Source organism: Exophiala dermatitidis, assembly GCF_000230625.1.
Source record: "Exophiala dermatitidis NIH/UT8656 unplaced genomic scaffold supercont1.6, whole genome shotgun sequence".
Lineage (NCBI taxonomy): Eukaryota > Fungi > Ascomycota > Eurotiomycetes > Chaetothyriales > Herpotrichiellaceae > Exophiala > Exophiala dermatitidis.
In genome coordinates, this window is record NW_008751651.1 from 2,168,389 (window position 1) to 2,186,633 (window position 18,245).

Genomic DNA, 18,245 nt, shown 5'->3' on the forward strand with positions numbered 1-18,245 from the left:
TCATGCCTCATTTATCTCTCACACAGAGCGTCTGAGGTCAGGGTGCGCGTATGATACGGGTACCGGTACAGCACAGAGCAAGCGGCTGACTGCAGATGACGTTGGATCTGTCAAAAACACCACGATATTGTGTACGTCTAGGTACTTATTATTGCCGTTTCGTGCACGGCGTGCGCCTTCAAGGCGAACTGGGCTATGTGAGAGCCCAACGCTCATGCTTCTACTATAGCTCGCTCACTTTTCCTGACCTTCAAAACTGCCAGCACTGGATCCCGTCCCCGTGTCATTGCTGGTGTCATTGCTGGGTGTGTCCTGATAGGTCTCTTCGTCGCTGTAGAGATCATCATCACTTTCCCCAGCAAAGGCATCGTACAATTCTCCACCGCGTCGAGCTCTCGACTTGCCGCCACCGCGGGAAGTCAGGCCTTGTTGTTCGTCCTCGTCGGCGTCGCCTACCATTTCAAACTCGTATGTGTCACGCGGATTGTTTCTAAGTCTCTTCCTTCGCTGGATGAGGAAGTAAACCCCCAATCCGGAGCAGAAGACAACGATCAGCACGATCGAGCCATATATCCATATCTGGGTTCGCTTGGAAACGCCGAAGGTGGGGAAGAAGGAGGGGAGAAAACTATCGGCATAGGTGTGTGTTGGTTCTGCCGCTGCTGTTGTCGTCGCGGCTGGCACCGACGTCGTGGCGGTTGTGGGAACACTGGCCGGAACAGTCGTGGTCGTATCTGTAGAGTCGCCCGGTTTTGGCCTTGTGGGTCGTTCGGGGTGATCTGTAGGTATTGCCGGTAGCGAGGTCGGCGGGGTTTCTGGGTCGACGCTAGTTGTGGTCACTACAGCGGTAGCTGTGACATGGTCGTCGTCATGTTCGTCAGGAAGTGGATGGAGGCCTTGTGTCTGAGGATCAATACACTCGCCCCAAAGGTTGAGCCGCCAGTCAATGAAAGTGCCATTGAACTCATTTTCCTTGGTGTCTTTAACGACCACAGTCCAGTTGCCAACGCCAGATTCGCCCCTAGAGCTTGTTAGCCCAATCGCCATTCCGCAATTCCTAGCTTGAACTTACCAATGAACAACCGACATAAAGGTCCAGTCGTCGTAGCCAGTTGTAGCGCCATCCGGAGGACGAGCGGTAGCAATATGACTGACTATTCCATTGGGGCTGATCAGATCGGCGCTCAAATCACCTCTTCTGGTATGCTCGACGTTCATTGTCACAGTGACATGCTCCAGCCTCTCCAAGTTCGCCTCTGTCAACATCTCTTGGGTGACCTGGAAACTTGCGGCAAGCCCTCGGTTACCCTGTGGAATGGAATGTTGAACGCTGATCCAGGGCGAATGAAACCAGGCTTGGGGCTTGACGGACTGAAATGATTTTGCAGCTTCCACGAAGCGATATGCATCGACTTTGCCATAGCCGTAGACGTGGCTGAACTTCTTCCCAATTGTCGTGTTTTGCCAACTCCCATCGTCTTCATGAATGGGAACAGCAGTGTCCACACATAGGTACTGTAAATCACGCCATGTCAGATCGGGTCTGACACTGAGTGCCAGGGCGACAGTTCCGACAACAAGAGGTCCGGCAGCAGAGGTGCCACCATGGCCACTATAGCACTTGTCAGGACCAACATCAGTTGTATGGATAGCATCATTGTTGCCTGAACTGTAGGTCACAACAAGCTGCGCAGAGCAATGTTCTGAATAATACGGATGATTACCATCCCGGTCAATGCCTCCCACGGTAATGGAGTAGATACTGTTGGTGTATCCGTCGAAGTTGCAGTTGTCTTCACTTGCAGCACCGTTTCCAGCAGCAAAGACGAACACAGACCCTAGACCACTGCGCCCGCTTTGTACTCCGTTTACCATAGCTCGCTGTATGAGAATGCCTGGGGCTTCCATGGTGGCGCCATCGTCCGGGGGACCCCATGAACAAGAATAGATCTGATTCTGTTGAAACTGGTAATTGATTGCAGTGGCTTCGTCCTCGTCACTGATGGGTTTCGACAAGATTCGAATTCCAGCGACCTTGCTGTCGTAAGCCATTCCTACACCACAGACATTGTTCTTGACGGCGGCGATTTCACCAGCACAGCGTGTGCCGTGTTTATCGTCAAACAAGCGCGGCCTGGGCTCAGGAACCTTTTCATTAAAATCGTAAGAGCCTTCAGCAAAGTAGTTGTCCTTGAGGTCGTTGCTGTCCATGTCCAAGCCGTCGTCAATCACGGCAGAAATACTGCCGTTGCCTGTGATGCCATCCAACCAGACCCCAGTGACATTCAGGTCATGGCCTAACTGTACTGGATTGAACAAATGCCACTGCTCTTTGAAGATGGGATCCTTGATCTCTAGTGCCTCTGCAATCGAGTCTAAGCGTTGCACTGCTTCCTTCTGTTGGGGATCAATTTCTTTATCAGCGCTTGCGTCCGTTGACTGAGGGCCGGCTCGGACAGCGACCGGAGGAGGTGGTGGGATTCGCTTGACAAGGCGCATCCGTAACTCTTGCTTTTCGGACCACAGGATACCACTCAAATCCACAGGCAGCTGTCCCTGCATGTCGACGCCATTGCTGTCGACTGAGCGCTTTTTCCTCCGCTTCCTCCGCCTTTGCAATTCTTGTATGGAGTACTCGAGATCTGGGCACGAGTTCTTTGGACAAGAAAAAGTGTAGTGGAAAGGAAGTTCCCCTACTCGTCCTTCATACTGCACTCCCAACCGTTGGGCCACTTCTTCGGGAACAGCTGTCGGATCGAGGTGGGCAGCAAAATAGTCATAACGTTCGTAATCGCGGCGACCGGCACAGGTGTGGCTGGCCAACAATAAAAGCGAAAGACATGATGGCCAACGCATGGTAGGATTTTGTATTAGGATTACCGAAGGACGACCAGCATGCCTTTCGATCTGATGGAGAGGTTCGAGGGCGTTTCGCTTATGGAGGACCGCAGGAACGAAGGAACGCCTCACAATAATGACTGTGTAACGTTGGGTCTGGATGATTTCGAACGGTTTTAAAATGCTGGTAAACGAGAAGTTGTCGGCAGGCGGCAACCCACAGGTCGTGAACGCCCAACCGCAGTCAGGGTCGGGTCCGTATCGAATGAAGGAATGGTACAAAGAATGCAGTCTGAACCTGTAGGAATAAAGAACTGCAGGCCCCTGAACGAATCTAGAAACTCCGAAGACAGTCCAGTTCAAGTTTCTGCGTCGTGCATATCGTCGACAGTACTTGACAGATGGGGCTCCCGTCTTGCTGCAGTCGCGGTTTGTATACCGTGTAAGCTTTGCAGCACGTTGTCCTCTTCTCTTTGGGCACGATGCAGGGATTGCGAATCCAGCAACTATGCCGCTGGTTAGTGCGCAGACTAGGCGGGCCCCAGTCCGGTTCTGGGCATTTAGGGGCAGCTATCTTGGTCCCTTAGGCGCCTCCTTCAGCCTCTAGAGCCGCGGGCCGCTCCCCTCCACCGTCCACGTCACTAGGTACCACTACTAGGAACATGTCCGCTGCACTGCTGGAAAGTTTGTCTCCAAAAACACGCTGCAGTCGGGAATCGACAACCTACCAGCTCATTTACCAGCCACGCAGAATACCATCCCATCCGTCTATTCCTTGAAGTCCGCTCTCTCAACTGAATCTGCTCTGCCTGCTGCGTTTTCTAGATTCTCTATGTGTCCTTGCTTCATTCACTTGTACATAATGTACCCATCACATAGCTCCCCACCTTAATTAACATTCTTCGTTGCCCATGTTGCGTCCTATTCACGTCCGCATCTTGCGATCCGACCAGTCCAGCCGTGTGATGCTCCTTGCGCACCTCGATTAGACTGCGGCAAATGTCCTACTTCTCTTCTCGTCTACTCGTGAGACTTTGATTGCGAAAAAGGCGTTGACTGCAAGTTGTTCGGCGGTCCAGACCCGTGCCCAAATGGCTACCTCTATGAACCCCGTTGAACTCTACCATGATCCATCTTTGGATGGCCTGATCGGCTTGAGCAGAACGAGAAGCTCACATAATGGTACAAGCCGGCGACAGAGCAAACTGTTAGCATCGGAAAGTCCAGAACCATCCGCTCAGCCCCCTCCGCTCGCACCTGAAGCTCCCCGCGGTCCGCCAATCTCCTACCGAAATTCCAGTTATGGTGAAGGCACTGCTCAGAGGTCTTTTGCTCAAAGGGCAAGAGGAAAGCCATACCATCGTGAGGCTTATGCGGATGTAGAGGATGATGAAGATGCTCAAGGAAGGATGAAAGCACAACAGCGGATCTCTGACGACAGCGATCACAAAAATGTCCCGTCAGGACCTCCTCGGAAGCCTGTTCCCACAGATGGTCTGCGTCTAGACACTGCGGGCATTGGTGGCTCTACATCTGGCAAGCCAATGGAGCGGGCCAGTCGCTCGGCGCAAGCCTCGGCGCGAGAGACAATGTTCAATGGGGACAGGTTCGCGCAACAGCATAGACGCGTCTCTGACACTCCTCGACGTACTGAGGAACCCGTCTCAGCTATTAGTAGGGCCAGCGCCTCTCGAGGCGAGGGTTCGAGACGAGAGTGGGCATCTGATCGATCACCGCTGCAGAAGCTAGAGGTCACCTTGACCGATATCAGCAAGGAGGAGAAAAGAGCAAGAGTGCAAGAGGCTGAGATGCTGTTGAGAGAGCGCGATGCCAACTCGAGACGTGATTTACCGACCTCGCCTCGAGAACCCACCTCGACCACCAGACAGCCACTACCCAGACGGGATCGGGCAGTGGGACCTGACGGTGCAGTATCTGAGGATGTCGGTGGCTCGAAGCAAAATGCGAGCAGTACTCAGCGGCAACAACTCAAGTCTAGTGTAACAGAGCACAACCGACAGTCTGATATGCGGACTCCAAGCGGTGCAAGCCATCCTAGTTTTGATTATACGCTCTCAAGGAAACTTCAGCCGGGCGCTGGTGGTCAAAACCGGCAATCCAGCAGCAAATATCGCAGGGACGATGGAGCTGGTCAAAGCACAGCCGAGAAGCCTTCAACGGGTCCCGAAGTGGCTCGATCCAGGGGTCAGCGAATCATGGATGAAAGTCAACACTTGGACAACCATGTACCCCAGATTACCGCACGGGCCCCCGGACCCCAGGCTCCATACGCCTCCGTCCGTCGCGATCCCACTGAACATCAAAGGAATGCCTCCCATAAAGCAGCACTGGAGAAACTGACGGGAGTATCTCCACCAGTTACCGTTGCTAGAAATGACTCTCGAAGGCTTCAAAAAAGCACTTCGTCAGGGGACGGCCGAAAAGCTTCTACTGGCAGTGGGCCCAGCAGGATTCCCGTTCCAGCTGCCGTGACCAGTTCAAGAGTTGCAAAACAAGAAGCATCGGGTCACGACTCGCGTCTACCAGAGTCCGACACCATTCGAACTCAGCAGGCACCGCTTACACCTCCAGTGGGCCTAGGGCTTCAAGCATCACCACAACCTAGTAGCCCACGATCACCGCCAACAAAGGTGGTTGATGTAACACGCCACCGGCAGCGGAAATCAAGTGTGTCGTTCAAAGAGCCTATGAGCCGCCGTCCCGTGGACGAGTGGAAAGAGGCTGGCACGGCAAGACTGACCCTCGGCGACTTCTCCACACAGCCTGATACCTCTGTTGATAGGGGGAAGACATGGTGGGAACAGTCTGGCAGTGCATCTGCCCGTCGACGCAGCAGGTCGACCAGAGTATCTGAGCAGGTTGCTACTGACGGCCCGATAGATGACAAGACTGCCGAATTCAAACCACGATTATATCTGCGGTGCGGACCACTTCTTCGATATACTGGCATGAGGAGGCAAAAGTCTGAAAGGGGCGCCGACCGCGAATTTTGGAGAGGTAGTGTATTGATCGTTACGCAGGACTCATACTCTTCATATGATCCTCCGCCAACACTACGCCTCTTTTCAAAACCTCAAAGCCCACTGCCTCCTCCGCCTCATCATGTCACTACGGACGAGCTGGAGCCTGAATATGTTGATCCCATCGCTGGCCTAACCAAGCTCTCGAGGACGGGGCGAGCATTATACGTTCGTCCTGTTGATCACCTTGAAGAGGGAAAAGACTTATCTCAGGTCGAAACGGATGATGGGCTATTTGAAAGCTCTCCCAGTCCTTCTGATATTGACAGATCGAAATCGACCAGCAGGGGAACTCCTGACCCTGATGGTGAGCGACTAGGCAGGTATCAGGAGGTTCAAGGGGCCAGATTGTACGCTGATCCAGACCGGGACGTGACTTTTTGGAGATTCAATCTCGAAGTTGAACTTGGCGAAAATCAGCAACACATCAATTATCGAATTAATCGTGGAGCTTCGGTCGGCTTCTGGGTCCCGGGCCGGGGAGAGACAATGAACATCATGTTCCACAGTTGCAACGGATTCAGCTTGTCTGTCAACCCGAACAATTTCAGCGGGCCTGATCCGATGTGGCGAGACGTACTGAACACACACCAGACAAGACCGTTCCACGTCATGATTGGTGGAGGCGACCAGATATACAACGATCGTGTTGCTATTGAGTCTCCACTGTTTGGCGAATGGACAAGAATGCGCAACCCGGCTCACAAACACCATGCGCCTTTCACAACAGAGATGAAGGAAGAGCTAGAAAGTTTCTATTTGAACCGATACGCCATGTGGTTCTCCCAGGGACTTTTCTCCATGGCCGCTAGTCAAATCCCTATGATCAATATCTGGGATGACCATGACATTATTGACGGATTCGGGTCCTATCCTCACCATTTCATGGAAACACCCATTTTCTCGGGATTAGGGAACGTGGCATTCAAGTATTACATGCTTTTTCAACATCAAAGCGTTCCCGAAGAGACGACAGCTCATGAGCCCAGTTGGATTTTGGGCCGAGAGCCTGGCCCATATATTAGGCAGCCGAGCAGAAGCGTCTTCATGCATCTGGGTAAGCACGTTGCATTTCTGGGACTGGACTGTCGTACGGAGCGGATGCGGGATGAAGTGCTGAGTGTGGACACCGTCGATACAATTCTTGAACGATGTCGTCGGGAATTGGTCGAAGGCGAGACTAAACATCTCATCATTCTTCTTGGAGTTCCGGTTGCATATCCTCGACTTGTCTGGCTGGAAAACGTCTTGACCAGCCGTGTAATGGATCCTGTCAAAGCTCTTGGTAGGGTCGGAGTTCTCAAAGGCGGGTTCCTCAACAAATTCGATGGAGGAGTTGAGATCCTGGACGATTTGGATGATCATTGGACGGCAACTCACCACAAACGTGAACGCAATGATCTCGTGCTCGACTTTCAGGATCTTGCCGCAGAAAAATCTTGCCGACTCACCATCCTCAGCGGTGATGTGCACCTGGCTGCCGTTGGCCAATTTCACTCCAATCCAAAGCTGAAAATCCCAAAGGACAAAGATCATCGTTACATGCCAAACATAATCTCCTCGGCCATTGTAAATACTCCGCCATCGGACATGCTGGCCGATATACTCAACCGGCGCAACAAGACTCATCATTTGGATAAGTACACGGACGAAAATATGATTCCTATGTTTACGCATGATGTTGACAACCGAAGACGGAACAACAAACACATGCTTCCGAGGCGAAACTGGTGTTCTATTCGAGAGTATGCACCAGGCTCAACGCCTCCGCCAACGCCGTCTCCGTCTGAAAGTCCGGATGTCTCAGATGACGAAGAAGAACACCAACAGGGGAGACCAGAACCTGGCCGACGACGTTTCTCGTTTTCCAAGGAGGATGTCAACCCACGAGCTCTCTTCCGACGGCTGAGTTCCAGGAATGCACCTCCCACGTCCTATCGGGACACGATGTATGAACAAGGTCGTTCCGCATCCCATGATGGTACTACTCATCCGCCGAAGAGTGCTTCCAATTCGCGCCAATCTTCGGGGGAATTTCAGGCCATCCCGGGCCGTCGTGCATCATCTTTTGACCAGGCTCCTGTGCGACCAAATATGTTGCGTCGTCCCACCAATCTGTCTGAAAGAGCCGCAAGAAAGGGAAATGTCCCTGCCGTCGATGCGGAGGGCAACGAGATCGATGTCAACGACCAGATTAACCTCGACGGTGGTCTGGATGTCGTGCTCAACGTGGAAGTCAATCAGAAAGATCCATCGGGGATAACCGCGCCGTATCGGCTGCTTATTCCAGCCCTGTGGTATGATGGCAGTTCTGACCGGGAAAAGCTGGATGAAGCTGCGGACGTCAAAAGGAGGTCAAGTCTGTTGAACAGATTTGTCAGCCAAAGACGTAGGAGCCATAAGCCCGCACGGCAAGGGGAAGGTAACTGGGGACAGGTGCAGAGTGATGACGAAAGCTATAGTGACAATGAAGACAAAACGCGGCTAGGGTCGACACGACGGCGGTTTAGTTTATTTGGTGGTGGCCGGGCACCGAAGAGAGTTGAACCAGAGAGTGATTCCGAATCGGAGTTTGACCATGATGAACTACCAGGCATGGGCGGGACAGGCCAAGCCGATCAGTCGTTGCAGCAAGTACCTGGTGGTGGTCCATCGAACACAGAATCTCACTTTCGACAGGATAATTATCAGAAGCCACAGCAGCAGCAGCAGCAGCAGCAGCAACGACAACAACCACTACAACAACAAACTCGGACAAATTATGTCCCGACCAACTCCAACTCCCACTCTCGACAAGCGGAATCCGGAATGTCTCAGAACCTGACCGGTCCACCAGGCCATGACTTGCTCTACGACACGGAACGTCGTCCCCCACCCAGCCACAGCCTCGAGCCTGGAAGTGGAAGTGCCTCGGGCTCTGGTGGCCGACGCTCGCTGATCATCAGATCTGCCACCGGCCCAACAGCGACGAGGCCTGGCACTGGCAGCGGTGGAGGATATTCTCAGCCCAGAAGCCCCAGTGACAACTGGACAAGTCAGCAATACCATGCAGCAGCTTTTTCTTCTTCTGCTGGGGGTGGTGGTGGTCGTGGTGGTGGAGGTGGTTCGTCGTCGTCTCCCATTACCGGGCCGGCATCTGCACCTCAACCACGCAAACTCAGCAAGCAGGAACGTATTCTTGGTATATCGGCATCCGACCCGCAACCGCATGATCCACCGCCGCATCTAGCGAGGGGAACAGGGGTTGAACAACGAAATACACCGCTGTCGGCCTACGATAATGTTTCGCAGCAACAACAACCGTATCGAGGATATTCTGGCGTCGAAGCTTATCAGGAACCCAAGCCGCGAAGGAGGACGTTTAGTTTCCGAAAAGCACGACAGTGGCTGGATGGACATGGAAGGCGGGAGGAAGGGCATGTTGAGTACGATTGAGTGGAAAAGGTCAGGCTTTGGACTTGTGTCAAAGCCCTACCCGCTTAACCATTATCACCAGGTCTATGTTGGATTGGGGGGCGGGGCAGCAGCAGATAACTCATCTACTTTATGCAGATGATGGTGATTGATTTCGGGGCTACGTTGGGATAAGCAATTTACTTGTTTGGTTACGGTACTAGCATTGGAAAGACATGAAAAATGGGAATTGGTCATTTCTTTCTTCATTTCTTGCAACAGCAGCAGTAGTAGCAGTAGTAGTAAGATAGCCCATCCCTCGAACTGTACTGGACGATTCCAAACTTAGATTGCAACTAATGGACTGGCAGTGGATTAGATTTGGCCAAAAGTCATACTAGTTACTAGTTCAAGGTGTAGCTTCCAAATGCAGGCCCCAGAGAACAGTTCTCGCGACATGCCTGCCTGGGTAGCTAATTAAAGGACCGAGAAAAGGCGAAACAAAGCGAAGCAGGCTTCATGAACCAACCTTTTGGGGGGTCAGGGGGCCACGATAAGCGAAAAAGGGAAACGAGACTACACTGGATAGTAGTACTGTTTGTCGTAGTGGTGCTGCAGTACGGGCGTATGAGGATATAACATGCGATGCAATACTATGTGACAGCAGCAGCATGTAGGACAACCTCAATCATGGACACCTAGTCCCCTATGGTAGACACCCAAGTAGATTCATCGACCTTACCTGCCTTGTCGGTAAGGTCAGGATATCTAGGTAGCCAGTAGGTACCTACCAGTCATCCTCTGCTCTGAACCAGCCAGCTAGCCAGTCAGTCGGTAAGTCAAAGATTCAGTTCGGCCAGTACACAGTAATGCATTTTTTTGCTCGACACAGGCAGCCAGCCGGCCCAGGCCCTTCAAGCAAATCTGCCTCAGCCTGTCCTTGTCCACCTAGCAGAAGCAGCTCATGCTCGCTCGCCCTTTCTCAGTCGAGTTCCATGCACGTCCAAACGAACTCGTCAGTCTGATTCCATTTGCCGGTCTCACAATCAAGGACCTAGGTACCTGATTCAGTCAACAGTCACACCCAACGCACTCCTCGCTCTCACCCAATACTCCGTCCTATCATCCGTAACCGTCGTCCCCACACACCCCGTCACAAACGCCGTTTCCCAACCACTTTTCCCCCCATTCTTCACCTGTTCTTTCTGTTCAGCACTACAATGCGTCCCATAATACCAAGCCGCCGACGCGAAAGAATATTTATCCGCCAACACGAGACTCAATATCTTGTCAACATCAGACCCAGCTGCTGTTAACCCCGTTTTGAGCTCTGGAATACTCGCAGCGTATTCAGACACAAAATTCGGCATGAGCATCACACGCGTTCCTTGGCCGGGACGCCCAGGGGCGGGGAAATGGTTGCGGTTGAATTTGAAGTCGCCGGATTCGAATGCCATCCAAGACAATAGAGCGGCTTGTTCGGCGGCGGTGGTGATGTTGTAAGCTGCGAACGAGTCGACCATGGCTTGCACGATGGACATGGAGGAGACGACGCATTCGCTGGGGAAGGAGGCGTTGAGGCAGGTGTTTGAAGTTGGGGCGATGGTGAGGAGTTGGGAGACGGGGTTGGGAGCGGTGGAACCGGACCGAGGGGTGAGGGATGGACCGTGGTTTTTGGTGAATGGGATGGACAGGGCGGATGTTGTTGCGGCCAGGATGGCGAGGAGGGAGAGGGAGAACATGGTGACTTTGGTTGATTTCCGGATGGGTTTGGTTTGAGAGTGGTTTGAGAGTGGTTGTAGTAGGATGGACTGTTGAGTCGGATGAGACCAGCGCGTTGTCGTTTTCGATTCGATTTGAGAAGGAAGAAGGAGCAAGAGTAGGAGTAGGAGTTGTAGATTCAGGTGGCTTGCTAGGTATGTAGGTACCTTATGTAGCTGAGAGTAGGTATCTTTGGAAATTTCTTCCGTTGGAAAGAGGTAGGTGAATAGGTAAGTGAGTCAGTCGATGTGACAGTCGTGAGTGAGTGACAGTTGATTTTGACCAGAATAGTATTCAAGTAGAGTCAAGTGAAGTCGGAAGTAGAATAAAAGTGAGGGTGATGCTGAGGCGGATGCTGTACAAGTGATTGCAACGGCAGTGATTGATGTCTTGTCCAGATGTACAGTAGTTGTTGTGTGTCAAAAGGTGACAGGCCACCAATGAACCGGTTCATTCACCACCAGACCAAACCACACAAAGAGTAAAATAAAGCAAAAGTGAATCAAAGGATTCAAAGAGACCAAAAGCTGATTGTTGTCTTGTTTGTCAGATGAGATCAGACTGAGCCCGCTCCGTCTGTTCGTTTGTTTCTATTAAAGAAACAAAGAAACAAAAAAGATAGTGATAATAAGCAAGCGATGCGGCGTGCGGCACGGCGTGCTAATAAGCAAGACAAGACAAGAAAAGAACTGTACTATGTGTGGCAGTGTAGTCGCAGTAGCAGTAGGAGTGGTAGTGGTAGAGTCAGCGTAGGAGTAGGAGTAGATTGGGAGGCCTGACTGGCAGACTGACAAACAAAAAACAAGGAGAAGAAGAGCTTTTTGCCTAAAATACTGTACTGTGCATATCATTCACTCATCAATCAATCGTCAGCACCAGAGGGCGAGAGTCAATGATATAAAGAAAAGAAACAAATAATCGATGGCTGGGAGTGAGCGAGTGAGCGATCGACAGCAAAAGTGCTTGCTGTGCTTTGACCACAACTGCCATGTCAGGGGAAAGAGGGTAGCGTAGGGGTTCTGTAGAACAGCGATGAAATCGAGCTGCCATCCAATGAATACAAACCGACGGTGTAAGGCTGGAACATATGGTCGTGTTTGTGTGTAACTGACTACCTGATTGATTAATTGAGTGTAGTTGCAAGAGATGTAGACATGATTGGATGGGATAGCACATAGAAATGTTCTTTCGAAGAGCGGAGGACCGACGAATTTTCGGGGGAACAAGGTCATCGAATCAGCAGCTATACCGGTACGAAAAGCTGGGGAGGATGTGCTCCACCAACAACAAAATCATCAGGGGGCCCAGTGCCATGTTGAAGACCGTTGCAGCAATAGCAGACAATCAATCTACGGTACCTACGATCGATAAATGCTCGGATCTGGACGGGCTCGTCTGAATCAAAACCATCAACTGCGGCTAACATTGCATCTACCACTGCACATCATGATCATAATAGATTGAGGGTAGTACAACGACGACCTCAAACCCTCAAGCCGCGCGCCTCGTCCAAATTTTGTCGTGTCCGACTCCTCCTATGTGCACAGTAGTATGAGCCCTTCCTTCAATGCAAAAGTAAAACTATGGTAAAAGGTACACGGTAACAGATATGAAAGGTCAATCTTTGAAGTACTAAATGAAATAACATGTCGGGTATCATTACATCCATCTCCCTACCTACACCTGAATCTCAAACACTATTTCAATCACAACCGATCGATAGGAACGCCTCCAACTCCAACAAACCAACATCAATTATCAGTCCAGACGTCCCGTCAAGCAAAGGCACCATGTTCGGATCCTCAATCTTCACATTCTAATCCAATCCAAACTTTTAGAACTGCACTGCAGTGCACCACACTCTCAGTGGCACAGTGAAACCCCTGTGCAACGTGAACCTCATTCGTCTTGGCCTTCAGCGTCGGTATCACTGCTAGTATCATCATCATCAACATCATCCTCCACCTCCCGAACCGTTGCCCGACTTCTTCTTCCCCTCAACCTCCTACTTCTTCGACCACGGCCACCTACTGTCGACGGACCAGCCACCGCAGCTTCATCAATCACCAGCAGGTATTCACCATTCCTGCCTCGACGGATAATATTCTCTGTGATAGCCCACTCTCTCAATCCTTGGTCGACGTCTTCCTCGAGCACATTGACCTCTTGCTTTTCCAAATGTCGGCCAACATGATGCATTCGCTCCTCCCAGGAGCGGCCTTGGCCTGCCTCACCCTCGTCATCGGCATCGACAAAAGTCTCGCCACAGAACCCACATGCACTCCGGTTGGGCGGTCCTCGACGATCGACCCAGCAACGAGAGCGAATCTCCTCCAACTCTTTCTCAAAGTTGTCCTTTTCTTTCTTGCTCGCCGCCTCTTCACCCCTTCCCGCAACTACCCACGGCGCATGCATCCGCCGACAGTGTTGCGTAAACAGATCTTTGCGCTTGAAGTCATTGTGGCCCCGAAAGAACTTGCCTGCAATTTCGGGTGAGCACGTCCCCATGTCACAGCGGAAGTATCCGAGTTGAAGATGTTGGAAATAAACGTGGCGTTTCCACTCGTTCTTGTTGGCAAAGGTTTGGTGACAACCGTAGTGGTGGAAGGTACACAAGAACAATTTGGGACCCTTTTGCCCCGGCCGAAAAGAAAGTCTTTTGTGCTTGGACCGGGGAACGTCAATGTCGTTGGTGGCAGTGGCACGTCGAATTTGTCGTCTCTTGTGTATCCTAGCTTGGGGGTCGAACATTGCTGCTGGTCTCGCATTCTGTCGTTGCTGCGCCGGTGAACGCAAGGACCGTCGTCGATCAGTCACGCTGCGAAGCCTTGGTAGTCTTGGTAGTCTTGGTTGTCTGGCAGGGGTAAAGTCAGAATCACCGTCCCCTCGGTGTGTCCGGTATTCCCCCTCATCCACGACCCTGTCTTCAACCTCGAGGATAGATTGTCCCAGGCCAGAATCTGTCGGACTGGGCATCCGTTCTGACAGCTCGAGTTCCTCTGGGAGGAGGATTCGTGGGACCAACGCGTCGGTGTCCCGGTCATCCATGGGTTCGTCTTCGCCCTCTGCATCTGGTGTGACTTGTAGGTCCCTCATGCTTAGAGCCCGATGATGAGAGGCGGCAGGGGTGGATGGAAGCGACGACATGTAGGAAGCCTCTCCACTCCAGTCATGAGTTGCGTCGGAGATAGACAGCTGATCAAACGCTGGGCTAGCCCACTCGCTCGGATTGTGAGCCACAGAGAAATCATGACGTTCCCCACCAATACCTGGACTCAAGGCATAGTCGCTGCCAGCAGATGGGTCGCTGGTAAGGGAAATGCCACTGGAGTCGGCGGGTGATCGATAACGTATGTTTTGCCCTGGTTCAAGGCTGTTGGGCCACAGATTGCCGACTGCATGGGGATTAAGGGCGCTCTCTGTCATCTCTTGTCGAAAGATCGGACGAGCAAATCCTTGGGCCACAGGATCGTAGCTCCTAAAATACCGATGATCCTGAGAGGAGGAGTGGTATAGGAGGCCCCTCTCAAACTCATCGTGAGGTTGGTTGGGCCGCAGCGCTGGGTGGATGGAGGACAAGTCTGTATCATTCTCCCACGACGGCATGATATCTCTCTGCGCCGAGGCGTAGGGGTATCTTGGTTGCGAGTACATGTGGTCTTGCTCTCCTGGAAGGTCCCCATATTGCGGGTCCATGGTTGGCTACATCCACTGTACAAGAAGTAACACAAGCAAATTCTGTAGGAGGGGCAGTAGGGGAAGCTGTTCAGCAGTGTTCGATGGAATATGGATAATGGAAGACAGGACTATGGGGAGGTCGCAGTGTCATATAAGAACAACCAGTCGACAACAAAAAGACCCAGTCCAAATACTGGAGGTAAACTGGTGACCCAATTTTATCAAAGAAAGCGACCAATACCCGAGCGGACGCCAGGTCATCAGAGACGAAAGGGGGTTCAAACATCTCTCGCATGAGCCCACTGATGATTTTGGTAGAGGACTGACGCCAGACCTGCTTGATGGTCGCGTTTCTTCCACGGACCAAAGACAGAATCCCAGCACCATGACTGTCCAGCAGAGCCTCAGTCCATCTCTGAAAGGGGTCGTCTTTGCATTAGCCATTTTGACTAGTACAGTAGTGCGTTGCGTGCAGCAGGGCGACTGGAGGTTGAGGACGATGTGGTGGTCCCGGAGGTGTGGTTGACTGGGTGTTTGACTGGTGTCGCTGTAAGTAGTATCTTCTGTGTGTAGTCCCATGCCCTGACCCCGGTTGCCTATCAGTAACAAACCGGTGTATGGGTACGTATTGGGGGCGGTCAGGCATCCCGGTCAGTGGTCAGCAAAGGTTGCCTTCCGACGCCCTCTACAGGTGCAGCCTGTGAGTGGAAGACCTCGTCCAAGGACCTGGCTTTTGCGAGCTGACACCAAATCGGGACGATGGGCGCTTCCGTGCTGCGGGTTTTTGGGCAGTATTTTCTGTTTGTTCGTAAACTGCCAAACGGACCCCTGCATGGCCCCAGCTTGGCTGCAGGGCGACATGTCACTCCTTGCTCGGAGGACTGAATCGATGCCAACCTTGTACACCCCTTCGAAGTGCCCGGTAAATCCCTGGCCGGGCTGTCTCAAGAGCATTGGGGAAGGCCATCCTCTTGCAGTAATCGCTTTGTAGAAACGCGTCCATGGCGTCGACAGTCACAACCGAACTTAGGAAGGTATGTAGAAATAGGTATTGTCAAGCGAGAAAAAGCCTCGCTAAGCTCGTCTAGATGGTGCGCATCCGTATCCGTGGGTGTGGAAGCAGAAGCACCAGAAAAGTGTCCCCCTCGTATCTTGGGGAACAGAAGTCCATCAAGGGGGGTAGATTGCCTTCCTGGCTTGGATGGAACTAGCAGAAAGGGCCGGTCCCCGTCCGCTACTAGCAGGTAGATCGACAGTCGAGTGACCGTTAACGACGGAAACCATGGCAGAAGGAAAGCTTGTCGTTACTGTATAGGTGCCAGGTCGAACATGCCCATGTTCGAGACCACAAAGACTGGACGCGGCAGACGACAAACTTGAAGCCACTCTGCGCAGAGGGTGTGGTCTGGTATGTCTCGCGGATGCTATGAATACCCGCTGGGCCTGCAAAGACCCGGCGAGGCGCTCAAGGATGGACCGTCGTCATGTGTGAAATCGTTTCTAGGCGATCGTGGCTTGAAGCTCCTGAATATGGCGAGGGTGCTGCCACTGTCACTGTCGTGGCTTGCCGTGTCGGCAAGTCTCGACCGGGGAATGTGTTCGACGATCCGTCTCTGCCAGTGGCTCCGCTTTGCGGCCAGACGCTCCAACCAGTCATCAGAAGCCCCAAGAGGTCCCGGTCAGATTTCAAGTTCGAGGACTAGGCATCGGATCGGTTTGGAGGTTGGCGAGACAGAAGGCGGCCAAGTGAAACTTCGGATGTGCAATTCGTGAGAGTAACGGATAGCGGATTTAGCCAGCATGGGATTACCGGCAAACAGCGGGGTTGTAGGCCAACAACGACCGGGGTGTGAGTGTTGTTGATGAAAGATAGGCCAGATCCCAACCACCCTGAACAGCTAGAGTGGCTACGCAGTCAGCAAACAACACACCCTAGACCCTTAATCCGATCGTTGAGGCCGGGGACATGCCTGCTCATCCGCAGAATCTTGGAGACACACAAAACCTTTTCACCCCTACACATCGTTTCCAAATGTGCTTCTGGCACTTCGAGGGCTGAAAAGGTGGTGTGATCCAGCCCAAGAAGGGATGGAAAAGGCGGCGTTCTGCAGCCGATTGTAATTCCATGGCTGCAGAAACGGCCGGATGGCGTAGTCTCGAACGATGCAGTGGTAGGAGGGTCGAGGATGTCGACCAGCAGGACAGGGTGCGTTGTCTGAGCGGTGCTACACAATCTCTTCGAGGGAGAGAAGAAACGAATGCTGGTATCTGCCACAACCCATGTCCACCAGGCGTCAGTCTAGCAGATTGAGGCAGGTTGGATTGGCTGAAGAGGCGTCCATCTCTTGGTCCCTGCTCTGCTGGTGACCTGGGACCTGGCTGACTTCGCGACCTTACGAACCGGCAGAGGTAGTAGGAATAGTAGGACGAGGTATGGTGATGCTGTAGGTCCTGGACAGGGGCAACCACAATCACAACCACACCCTGTCTACCTGGCCATCTGCCTGCCAATGCACGTCTGTCTGCGCTCTCTTCAGAAAAAGGCGGTCGAATGTGAAGTGCTCATCCGCCTGCCAGCGAGTCATCGTCTGATTGACCCTCGAACCTCGTGTGTTCCTCGTACCACGATGGACGTTGTGCTCATGTCAACCATGGCAGGTCATCTACAACATTAGATTATCCGCGTCCACTGGCACACCTCGACAACTTGGACAGTGTGTAAACGTCCCGCAGATCTGCATCTGACAGCCAGCTATACTTGGGGTGGCTTTTGGCTATTCTTAGGACATCCCTAACCGTCTTCGAGGGCTTCCAAATCATAGCAGAACTAGTCCACCTACTAGTAGTCCATCTTCAAGGATATTGATCCCTGCCACGCCGAAGATTTCCGACGACCATTGGCAACTTTCTACGTCGTCTCCCCTCAGGCTGCCCTTCCCCCTGTGGATTGGGAGCACGCTTGCCAGTGAGGCGGGCCGAGGGGGCTTGATGGCAGGTAGGTCGAGTTCTCATGACGATCGCTGATCACAGCGGCCAAAGACATGGTGATGCCTCTCGACAGCTTCAGCTGCACAGGGCCAGTGGGGTTGAAACCAATTCACTTCAGTGGCCTTCTCTGTTCCAGGATCATGTTGCGTCTGGTTCGTCCCAGGGTGTTGGAACTCTCGACTATTGAAACGACTAATTCTGCACTGTTGACGCTGTCTCGCTCCTTGTTCCCTGTTGGTGCCTGTTTGTCCTCCCGAGTCCGTCATCCTCGCTCACCAAAAACAATCGTCGGCCATTTTGGCGGGACAAATTGAGATTTGGGACAGGGGACATGACTCGCAAAGAGAACACTCTCCCAGCTGCTCCTCGCTTACCAGCTCACACTAAATGGCTGGTGGACGAAACTTCTGTCTATCGATAGGCCCAAATCCCGGGCACTTTGTTTTCGCTCCACGGAACCCTGTCGACCTGACGCCTGATTAGGACTGGATTCCTGTGCTTCCCCATTAATCAAACCGACACTGGCAGTTGGCGGTGAGTTCAGAT

General features: G+C 52.5%; 4 protein-coding genes across 4 annotated transcripts; 1 reads left to right on the forward strand and 3 right to left on the reverse strand.

Moving 5' to 3' along the window:
• Window positions 1-37: 37 nt before the first annotated feature.
• On the reverse strand, window positions 38-3,291 carry HMPREF1120_07613 (kexin). Its single transcript, XM_009161841.1, has 2 exons — window positions 1,073-3,291; window positions 38-1,021 (listed from the first exon to the last, which is right to left on the reverse strand). The coding sequence occupies exons 1-2, from the start codon at window positions 2,854-2,856 to the stop codon at window positions 235-237; spliced, it is 2,571 nt and encodes an 856-aa protein (XP_009160089.1). The 5' UTR covers window positions 2,857-3,291; the 3' UTR covers window positions 38-234.
• Window positions 3,292-3,929: 638 nt separating this feature from the next.
• HMPREF1120_07614 (uncharacterized protein) lies at window positions 3,930-9,314 on the forward strand (the record flags this gene model as incomplete). Its single annotated transcript, XM_009161842.1, has 1 exon — window positions 3,930-9,314. One exon carries the CDS (start codon window positions 3,930-3,932, stop codon window positions 9,312-9,314), a length of 5,385 nt encoding a protein of 1,794 aa, XP_009160090.1.
• Window positions 9,315-9,853: 539 nt separating this feature from the next.
• HMPREF1120_07615 (uncharacterized protein) lies at window positions 9,854-12,186 on the reverse strand. Its single transcript, XM_009161843.1, has one exon. It carries the CDS (start codon window positions 11,012-11,014, stop codon window positions 10,340-10,342), a length of 675 nt encoding a protein of 224 aa, XP_009160091.1. The 5' UTR covers window positions 11,015-12,186; the 3' UTR covers window positions 9,854-10,339.
• A 746-nt stretch (window positions 12,187-12,932) lies between these two features.
• On the reverse strand, window positions 12,933-14,729 carry HMPREF1120_07616 (uncharacterized protein; the record flags this gene model as incomplete). The annotated part of the gene is made up of 1 exon (XM_009161844.1): window positions 12,933-14,729. One exon carries the CDS (start codon window positions 14,727-14,729, stop codon window positions 12,933-12,935), a length of 1,797 nt encoding a protein of 598 aa, XP_009160092.1.
• Window positions 14,730-18,245: the final 3,516 nt, after the last annotated feature.